The sequence below is a fragment of the Thrips palmi genome, unplaced genomic scaffold, assembly GCF_012932325.1.
Source record: "Thrips palmi isolate BJ-2018 unplaced genomic scaffold, TpBJ-2018v1 HiC_scaffold_5, whole genome shotgun sequence".
Lineage (NCBI taxonomy): Eukaryota > Metazoa > Arthropoda > Insecta > Thysanoptera > Thripidae > Thrips > Thrips palmi.
This window is the reverse complement of record NW_023144632.1, coordinates 6,368,681-6,379,223: the sequence shown is the minus strand read 5'-3', so window position 1 is coordinate 6,379,223 and position 10,543 is coordinate 6,368,681. Positions and strand designations below refer to the sequence as shown.

Sequence of the window (10,543 nt, the reverse complement as noted above, 5' to 3'; positions counted from 1 at the left end):
ACACGGGCGTGACTCAGCAGGCACCCGTTTAAACAGGCATTGCACCGCGCGCGCAAAAAAAGTGGGAAACATTCCTCCGAGAATAGCGGCAGCCATTAGATAAATAGCCCGCGGCTCGGCGGGCTCGGCCTTGGCGGCGCCTTGGCGGCGTGCAAGGGATGCAGGTCAGGTGCAGCGCGTGGCGCGGCGCGACGCGGCGCGTGCCGGCCAGTGCCGGCTGGGACAGAGTACAGTAGCGCGGCGCGGCGCCCTCGACGCGAGCGAGAGTGTGGCGCTACACCTCGTCACACGAAGGGACCCAAAGGCGGCAAGATGCTTATCGGGCCGTTCTCGCCCAGTCAGCCGCCACCCGCCTCGCCGAGCACAGCCGCGTCAGACACCATGCTAGACTCCAGGCCCCTCCTCACCTCTTCGATGGCGTCGGCGACGGTGTCCAGGTGCTGGTCCAGCGCCGCGCTGGGGTGGTCCGACAGCGGCGCTCGCAGGTAGGTCACATTTTCAGGCACGGGGAAGTTGGCCAGCTCCGCGGCACAGTTGATGACGCAGGTGACGCCCAGGGTGGCCAGCAGCCCCGGCCGCAGCGCCGCGGCGCCCCCGAGGAGCAGGTGAGGCAGCACCTCGCACACGCCGGGCGCTAGCGGCACAGCGGTGGCGGGCTGGGCGACGGGGAGGCTCCTGCCAACACAGACGCCGCGATCACTTCACTGTCAGTTCACTGTCTCTATTCGCTGTCACTTCGCTGCGACCGTTGGATCGCGACGGATCAAAGGCCTCACTGACCAAACATCCTTGTGGGACAACACGACGGCTTCACGGCCATGCGGCCCACACGATAAGCAAGCCGCGCGCGGTGGGCCAGAAGACCGGCGCAGCGGCCAAAACTCGAGACGCGTTTTGAGCTCCAGAAGTCGTTAAACAGGACTCGAGCCCAGCGGGGTCACACGAACGTTTCGAGCCCTATTTAGCGACTCTGGAACTCAAAACGCGTCTCGAGTTCTGGCCGCTGCGCCGGTCTTCTGGCCCACTGTGCCGCGCCTGAGCGCTGCAAGGTCGAGTGGTCGTATCTGCGGTCGTATTTGCACAACACGCACAGTCACGCCGGCAAGCCGAGCCAAGCGCTGTCATTAGCTTAATTGAGCCGATATGACAGAGTGACGTCATCGACGGCGTTGAACTTGGCTCGTAAGCGCGACGGCCTTTTGCTGCGGCCGCAGTGCACCGCCGTGGCGGCCGTGGCGGCCGTGGCGGTGTGCAGGGAGGAGGGGAGGGCGTCGTCTGTGTGTCCGGCCAGACTGCGTGGCGCTGCGCGCCGGACGGCTGGAGGGGCTGGAACCAACAAGGCCCGCGTGGTCTGCGAGACGCAGCCGCCTGCCTTTCAGGTGATGGGCTTTGAATGGAACCGACTGGGTTAAGGAGGGTCGCGGCGGGCGGGGTCCGAGGCCCGGGCCGTGGCCGCCGTTTACCCTGGCAGCGCGCCAGAGGAATGCGACCGGCCGCCCAGCCGCCCAGCCGCCCAGCCCCGGGCCACGCCGCGGCCCCACGACGCGGCCCCCGACCAGCATTCCGTGCCGCCATGGCCGCCAGGGCGCGCCACAGAGAAATCGCTTGTCAAATTCGCGTTGCGGGAATTTTAATCAGCTCGCTCGTGATAAGGGAGTGCCGCGCCGAGGTGGCCGAGGGACGCAGGGACGCGAAGCCGCGCGAAGGCTGCCCCCTGGCACAAGCCCTGGCATCCCCGCGGCGCCAGCGTACGCACCTTTGACAGGAGGAGGCCTCGACGGCGTCCTGGCGGGAGATGTCCTTGCAGATGTCCCCCAGTGTGGCGCACAGGTCGCTAAGGCTGAGCGCTGCATGTCGCTTGAAGTCATCGTCCGGGGTGGCCGCAACGGACGCGCCCGCCACGCCGGCCACCACTGCGCACCCCGCGTCCACTATCTTCATGGTGGCGAGTGCGTGCCCTAGCTCGCCGAACAAGATCGCCGGTGGCCGCTCGTTGACCCTCGTGACGTTGAGGTTCCCTCTGGTTCCCTCGCGGCGGAGAGCTCGCTGCCGGTGGCGGCTCAAGTGCTTCAGGGTGCGTCCGCCTCGCCGCTCGCCGTGTTTTGGACTGCAGCCCTCGACGGCGCCGAGGAGCCCGCAGACGCCAGGCATCGCGTAGCGTCGCGGGCACGTGGCGCGACGCCCGCCAGCAAGAAGCAAGGCAAGCGGCAGGCGGGGGCCAGCGGGGACGCAGGGGAGGGGAACATCAGCCCTCCCCCCCGCGCGGCGGCCCCTAGGGTCCTGCGGGCTGGGCGGCAGGGCGGCCCCGCCGGCCAACCTTGCATTCCTCGAGTTCTCTCTCCACGCCGCATACCTGACGGCCTGACGGCCCCCTTCGCCACCGACGCCGGGCCGCCGGGCGGACGAGTGCCACCGTGACACCATGTGACACCATGTGACACCGTGGGTGCAGCGTCGGCTGGGCCCCGAGGACGGTCGTCATGGTGGTGCCAGGGTGTGGGTGGCGCCGACGCGGAGCGGGACTCCCGGGGACACCCCAACACAGCCGTCCGCGGTCACTTCAGTGACCTTCTTACTCGTCATCGGCGCGCATTTGCGCCGCGAGGGCCGCGTCGCGGGTGGAGGCCGCGGCGAAGCGGCGGTGGTGGCGACAACAGCCGCGACGGGGCGGCGACGGGGCGGCGACGGGGGCTGGGGGCGGGGGCGGGGGGCGGGGCGGCGACGAAGATCGGGGACGGCGGCGTGAATTACTACCCCCTTCATATTAAAGCCGGCCATCGTTACTCACCTCCGAGCATGCGTGGAAAATGAAGTGTCCGATCCAGAGCGCCGAGTTCGTCGTCACGAGGAGCGCGCGAGGGGCAAAGGGGTGTTTACATTACCGTGCCCGGTTGGCGCAGGAACGGACCCAAAAAGGCCGGACAACTAGCTCCGAAAACAATGAATAGATGTTCTTTGTACCCCGAGAAATCAGAGGATGTTAATGCCCACCTCCAGTAGTGTTAACGTCAATCAAATTACGTACTCTATCTCTGTGCTCTCGAGAGTATTCATATGAGCTTTCCTAACATTTCTGCAATAATAAAGCCCAAAGTCTGCCGAAATCACGATCTGTAGACGTCCACAATTTCAACCAATTTTGCGGCACTGTTCCCCGCGCCCCGTGGACGTCCATGGATGGCACGACGGCCAGGCCGAGGGCGACCGTTTGCATCTGTAGTGTCTGTTGGGACGCCCTTTGCACGCCTCGGGGTGGGGGAGATTAAAACGATAATTAAAACCATGATTAAAAGCTTAGCCGACTGCAGAAGATGCTGCAGGCGGCCCTCACGCCCTCGCGGTCAGGTGTGGCCACAAATTACTTGGAGGGGTGGTTTGGGACCGCCCCTCCCCTTCTTTCCATTTCCGCGTAGCTTGTGGCCTTGCAGTCAAATCGAACTGTACCGCGGCTGCGTCCTTTGTCGCTGGTTAAGTTTTGTAATCAGAAGAAACAAATTGATCAAGTTGAAAACTTCGAGCAATTCCCAATCTCGCTGGTGATCGAGAACAGACATCTCCGAAAAGACAATTGTGGCCGCACCGGACCCGGCAGGCCCCTCCTGTACCAGATTAAGATTTTAATTGCTCTGTTTGTTTTCCTTTCTTTAAAAGCTTTACATACACTCAGAAAACGACTAATATTCTTCATCTTTAATTTATTCGTTGTCATTCTAGAGGATAAATGTCTCGCTCAGAGAAATGAATGAAGCCAAGTAATGCTATATTAGACCTCCAATAAAAACATATACAGAAAGATCAATCTGGGTGCACAGTGGTACTTTTTCGCTGTTCAAAGCCTAGGACAGCGAAGTGAAATCGCAACAAAGCTCTAGTTACCCTCAGTGACTAGGCTTTATTAACCTGCTGCAGCCCGCGGCATTCCGGACAGCAATCCACCCTTTGCTGACGCAGGCGGGGCGGGGCGGGGCGGGGCGAGGGGGATGGAGGCTGAGCCCGTTTCCTGCTCAATTGAAGCCCGCCCCTGATGTGTCTTTCAGCAGCCTGTAAGAAGCAAAGGACAGACGAGGCAGCAGGGCCTCCGTCGGCAGTGCACCGCCTGCACCGCCCCGCTGGTAGCGGCTTGCTTCGCTTGCTGCACAGCAATGCCGAACAATTTCTCTCGGGCACGCATGGGTGAGAGAGAGACGGCTGCTGTTGGGAAGCAGCCTGCCACCGGACGTGACACAGTCTCGCTATCGGATGGGCGCCGTGCTGCCGAGGTGCACCGCAACCGTCCTTTCGTCGGTCTGTCTCTCTCGCATTGATGAGGCATGCCGCGGCAGCGGTTGCAGCGGGGGTGCAATAGGGACAGAGCGACGAAATGCGGTGCGGAAGCAGACTGGTGTGCTGCTGGCCCACTGACCCGTCGCAAGTGGCCAGTGCGACTGTCAGTGACCGTCAGTGACTTCAGTGACTGTCAGTGACTTCAGTGACCGTCGGTGACTTCAGTGACCGTCAGTGACTTCAGTGACCGTCAGTGACTTCAGTGACCGTCAGTGACTTCAGTGACCGTCAGTGACTTCAGTGGCCGTCAGTGACCTTCAGTGACCGTCAGTGACTTCAGTGACCGTCAGTGACTTCAGCGACCGTCAGTGACCGTCAGTGACTTCAGTGACCTCAGAGGTTGTCAGTGACGTCAGTGACGCGGCCTGGTCACCGTCAAGCCGTTCGCGGCGCACTTATTTCGGGGCACTTGTTACACAACGCGGGCTTGCGGATTTCGACACAGGTAGCGGCAGAGGTGCTCTTCAAATATTTCGGCGTCTTGGCAAAAATGTGAGATCCCCGCGCCGGGCAGGCCGGCCTAGGCGAGGTGGGGGTGGGAGAGGGGGGCAAGAGCTGCCGACAGCCACTTAATTCTGTCCCAGCCTCTGACAGCCCGACCGACAGCCGACAGCGCGCCTCGAAGCGGCGCTACCGGCAAGCAGAGCAAGTGCAGCAAGCGTCACGAGTGGCGAGGCTCGTTCAACTGTCCACCGCCCCGCCGGCCTGCCGATGCCACTTAGAGATGAACGGATTGCTCCCCGCAAACAGGAGAGAGAGAGCGAGAGAGAGGGGAGAGTGTGAGTGAGTGAGAAAGAGGGGAAAGTGTGTGTGAGAGGGGGAGAGAGAGAGAGAGAGAGAGACAGAGAGAGACAGAGAGCAGCGCAAGGGGTGAGTGAAAGGGTCCTCTGTGTGGCTGGCCCGAGCTCTGCGAGTGGAGGAAGGGGGATAGGAAAGGGGGGAGGGTGGCATGCAGAGAGCGGGGGAATCATATACGCGGAAATTACACCTGCACTCCCTCCTGCTTGTTATTTCGGACAGCATTGCAGTCGGCATGCATGGCCTCCCTCTCACACACACTAACACAGGCACACACGCGTCCTCCTGCCAGCCTCCTCGGCCCGCAGGTGCAGCTCGACGTGGGTGAAGGCGAGAGGCAAAATAAAACCCTCGGAATGCGCGTGTCTAGGACGTAGGCGGGGAGCATAGCAACGAGGCCGGCGAGGAGCAGGTCGGAGTGGCGCGGCGCGCGGGCTGGCCAGCGGTGTCGGCTTCGAAACGCCGCGTTGTCGGCGGGGCCCAGCGGGGCCGGCGGGCGCTGCATCGGGCCGCCCTTGTGCCGCTGGCCCTTAGCATGCCCCCAGCATGCCCCCAGCGTGCCAGCAACATGCCGCCAGGCCGGCGAGTGCCAGACCCAGGACGGCGTGCCTGCAGTGCCTGCAGTGCCTGGCATGCATGGCGAGCCGAAAGAGCCTGGCCGAGGCCCTGTAGGCCCTGTAGGCCCTGCAGGCCCTGCAGGCCCTGCAGGTCGTGGCCAGAGGGTGTGCTGTGCAGCGCCGCCCTGTGCGCCCCCACGGCGGCCCCCACAGCGGCCCCCACAGCCGCCCCCACAGCGGCCCCCACAGCGGCCCCCACAGCGGCGGTGATTCGTATGGAGGCTGGCCTTTCGGTGGGCTAGCGCTCCCCAGGATGAAACATGTCCAGTAAACGGGTTGCGCGGCAGTAACCGAATTTTTCAGGGCGATCGAGCCAGGATTATTTGACTCCTAACGTAGTTGGAACGAACAAAAGTGCTGTTTTGCTTTTCCTTCCGAGTGCCTGCGTCTAGCCAACGACAACGCCACGCGACCCGGTGAATAGCGCAGCGCAGGGGGTCCAAAAGGCGCATTGTGAGAGCGAGGCGGCGAGGCAGCCAAGTCGCAGGCCCCGCACTGTCGCAGCCAGGGGCACCCGGAGGCACCCAGACGCGTCGCTGTTGTCAGCGTCAGCGGGGAGCCTGCGGGGAATGGGGGAAGGGGGGGGGGCACGCGCAGCGCCCAGCATCGCGGAGCAAATTGAGATGATACATTGTGTTTCCGCGCACACTGCGACACGGCTCTTCCTCGTGGCCGCCCAGGCCAGGCCCAGGCCAGGCCGACCCGGGGACCCAGGTGAATACCGGGGCGCACACCGAGAGCAGCGCCGTGCGCCATGCCGAGTGGATACAAAAAGTATTGCAATCCCATCACGCGCGACAAAACATGCGCTGGCTCAAGGGGCCCGCGACGCGACGCGCTGCCGTCTGATTCCGAGCACTGCTTTCGTCGCTCTGTCTCTCTCGCACTCATGGGGTGGTCCGTAGGGGTGCGAGAGAGACAGAGTGACGAAGCAGACGGCTGGAGTGCTCCATGCAACGTGCGCCTCGTTGCCTCGCCGTCTGCCTCGCCGTCCGTCTCGCCGTCTCGGCCTCGGCGCCTCGCGTGGCTGCGGTGCACAGTGGGCCAGAAGCCGGTGGAGGCGGCCAAACCTCTAGACGCGTTTTGAGCTCCAGAGTCGCTAAACAGGCCTCGAAACGAACATGTGACCCCACCAATGGATTCCTCGTCGGGAGAGCAATCCATTGGTGGGGTCACACGTTCGGTTCGAGTCCTGCTTAGCGACTCTGGAGCTCAAAACGCGTTTAGAGTTTTGGCCGCCTCCACCGGCTTCTGGCCCACTGTGCGGTGGCGTCTTCTCTGTTCCCGGCCATTTGCGGAGTGGCCGCGGCCACGCTCCACCCACGCTTCACCCACGCTCCACCCACGCTCCACCCACGCTCTACCCACGCTCCACCCACGCTCCACCCACGCTCGAGCCCACGCTCCACCAACGCTCCACCCACGCTCGAGCCCACGCTCCACCCACGCTCCACGCTTCGCCTGCAGGCAGGCGCGGTGTGAGGGGGAGGGTGACAGGGCGATCGCACCCCTGTCAGATTTTATAAACGCATGATATCAGGCGCTTTAGAATATAGGCAACCCACACCACATGGCCCTGTAGATCGGCAAACTACGCACGCAATCACCCCTCCTGTCGGGAGCTTCTTAAAGCCTGTAGACGCGCCACGCCAGACCTGGCCAGACCCATGGGACAGAGCCACCCAGCCACGCAGTCATCGGTGCCACTAAAACTATTACCCTCTTTGGCCACGTCAAAGGAGAGCGTCGTGGCTCAAGCACGACAGCACAGCCCGGCCAGCGGGCCAAGCGACGCGCAGAGTGAGTGAGATCACCCCGACGGGGGAAGCCTTCCCCCCTCTCTCCCGTACCCCGCCACCCGCCACCCCGCGGGCCGCGCGGGCCTCGCGGGCGCACCTTGCGTCGCCCTGCCAACGCCAGCGTGCCAGCGGGCATCGCCCAGCATCGCCCCGGCGGGGGGAGGGGGGAGGCGCCGCCAGCCAAAACAACAAGGCCTTCTCGCGCCCTCCTCGGCCCGCCCTCACCGACAACAACAACAACAGCAACAACAACAAAAACAACAACGGCAGCTGGTATTTTCTGCTGTCGAACGCTCGCTCGCACCGGGTGAGTCAGAGCAGGAATGCTGCGGCAAGGCACGGCAAGGCACCGCAAGGCACGGCAAGGCACGGCAAGGCACGGCAAGGCACGGCAAGGCACCGCAAGGCACGGCAAGGTGGCTGGGGACGGAAGCGCCAGGGGAAGGTGGGGGCGGGGGAGGCGCGGTGGACGGCCAATTTCCCGTACAGTGCGCATGCAGTGCGGGCGGAGGGCTCGCGGCTCGCGCGGTCTGTCGACTGATTCCGAGGGCCGCCTTCGTCACTCTGTCTCTCTTGCACTCGTGGGGCGTCCCATATAGGTGCGAGAGACACAGAGCGATGGAGGCGGCCCTCGGAATCAGACGACTGGGCTCCGCGGGCTCCGCGGGCTCTGCGTGTTGCTGGCTTGCGGTGGCGAGGTCGCCGGTCGCCACATTCCGAGGAGGACGCCCCCTCGGCCCCCTTGAGGTGCTGGGCTCTCGCCGACTGCCTGACGGCCGGCATGACGGTAAACAGACACCGCGGCCAGGGCGCGGCGCGGCGCGGCGAGGATAACGGCCTAGTGGCCCCAGCGCGTCGCAGCGCAGCGCCCGGCCCACGGCCAGGCCCACGGCCAGGCCCACGGGGCGTGCCAACTGCGCGAAGGTCAGGTGTTGTGTCGCGGCGATATGAAATCGGCGGAGAGGAATGCCGGGCCGGCACCGCACATGGCTCTGTAGGTCCGTCGAAAAGGAGGGGGGGGGGGAGGTCACGTCTTCAGGCCCAGACTCGCCTCAGGGGTGCGGACACACTGTAAACCTGTGTTGGTGTTGTTGTTTAATTTATAACATGTCATGTTTCGGATTTAAGAGCGAAATAAAGCCTAAATATTGAAACGGGCGGCCCTACGTTGGAAGGTTTTCAAGTTGTTTGCCTCGATTCAAAGAAATAAATTTGACGTGAAACGATGTTTCTGGGGTTGCGGGACTGCGCGGCCAACTCTTTCCCCACCACTCCGGCCTCCGGCATCCGTCCCCCGTGTCAACGCCCCCTTCCCCCTCCCCATTCCGCCGGCCCAACGCGGCCCGCCACGGCCCGCCGCCCCAAACAAAGCCGGCGGCCCTTCGCCCTTCGCCCTCCCGCCGAAATCTGGCACCGCTGTCTGGACCGCGCTGCCGCCTCCCTGCCTCCCCTGCCCAGGGCTGGCGGCCCTGGCGACCCTGCCGGCCGGGCCCGCTGCCGGTCCGGGGGTACTTGTTGTGCTCCCACACCCCACCCTCAAGGGCCAACAAGTGGTCGGGAGGGCGCCGACCCGGCAGCGCCGCGACAGGGCACCGCAGGGCAGGGCAGGGCGCGGCCTCACACGCTGGAAGCGAGCCGGCTGGAAGTCCCCGAGCGCCTTACAGTGTGCGGGTAGGCAGCCCCGGCGCAGGGCGCGCGAGCGGCGTGCCTATGCTCTCCATCGCAGGCGCCCCTCGCTCCCCGCTCCAGCCGAGCCGGGGGAGAGCGGTCCGGCAGCCGCATCCTCGTTGTTTGTTTGTTTCAAAACAAGTTCATGAGAAACTTGTAATACTTAACAAAAGTATACAACATGCGTGCAAGAGGAACATTGCGGGGGAAGCGGTCCGCAGATCCAGGCGCGGGATATACATACGCAGACCCGGGCGCGAAGGTGCGGTGAGTCTCAATGGATTCCGGGAAAGATCTGTGGTACGCTGCGGATGCCGGCAGAAGGTTCCAGAAAGTCCGTGTTCGTTCTCTGCACCCAAAGCTTATTTTCGGAGTAGCGTCTAGAAAAGGCGCAGGCTTGCAAGCACGCTCTTCGATTCCTCAACTTTCCTGAGCACGCGCCTTTTGAAGTGTTTACTTGAGTGAGCACGCACTTTAAAGTGTGGTGCTCATTCAACAACACACTAGAAGCGCGTGCTTCGACGAACCCGTTTAAAAATGAAAACACCCGAAATCGTTCCGAACGTCGGAATGACTTCGGGTGTCCCCGATCGGGCGACCCCGAATCGCTTCCGACGGGGTCTTCCGAATTTTACCCAAAAATGACCAAGATCCGCAAGTTTCTGGATGTACCCCGACGTCAGTCTCGTTTCGGAAGGATTCCGCCGGAGTTCCGGCGTCGGGGCCCTACTGGAATCGTTCCGAAAAGAATGGTTCGTGGTGGGGTGGAAGCCAGGACTACTGTAGGAGGGGGGGCTAAGGAGGCAGCTAACCAATGCTCAGTACAAACTTTGATTGAGATTATATTGGTTTAATTGGAGAGAAGAGACTTCCGAAAAGTGCTTTCGGGGTGTCGAAATCGAGTCCGATCCAAATCTGCAATCCATTTTTAGATAGCACTTGTAGTTTTCAAGATAGCAGAAAAAAAAGTGTCCAATTTGAAAATAAAAAAAATGGCACTTGTTAATTTTGGCGTTGATACCCCATACCAAATTTGAGCTCAAAATTCCAAAAATGAAATTTAAAACTGCGATTTACTTAATTTGAAAGAATGGATTTTCCGAAGAGTACTATGCACGGACCATCGGGGTAGCCCGAAATCCTTCCGAACTGACGGGATTCGGGGTCTCGGAAGAACTTCGGGGTGCCCGGGAACATTCGGAAGGATGTCGGACTGCCCCGACAACACAGCCCCCGAAACAGGGGTGATTTCGGGAGTTCCCCGACGTCCGCATGCCTCAGTTCGGAAGCATTCTGGATGAACCCCGAGCGTTCGGAAGCGATTCGGAACGGTTTCGG

The 10,543-nt window shown here is 62.5% G+C and overlaps 1 protein-coding gene across 2 annotated transcripts in view; it reads left to right on the top strand.

Annotated features, from left to right (window-relative positions):
* Window positions 1-340: 340 nt before the first annotated feature.
* The window catches only part of LOC117650359 (FAD synthase-like), a 40,363-nt gene continuing 30,160 nt past the window's right edge, over window positions 341-10,543 (top strand). The window contains exon 1 of one of the 2 annotated variants that reach the window (XM_034393730.1): window positions 341-485. In XM_034393730.1, the coding sequence (XP_034249621.1) occupies window positions 382-485 (104 nt within the window). In that variant the 5' untranslated portion in view covers window positions 341-381. The remainder of the gene's footprint in view (window positions 486-10,543) is intronic. The other variant, XM_034393729.1, reaches the window with a different exon arrangement.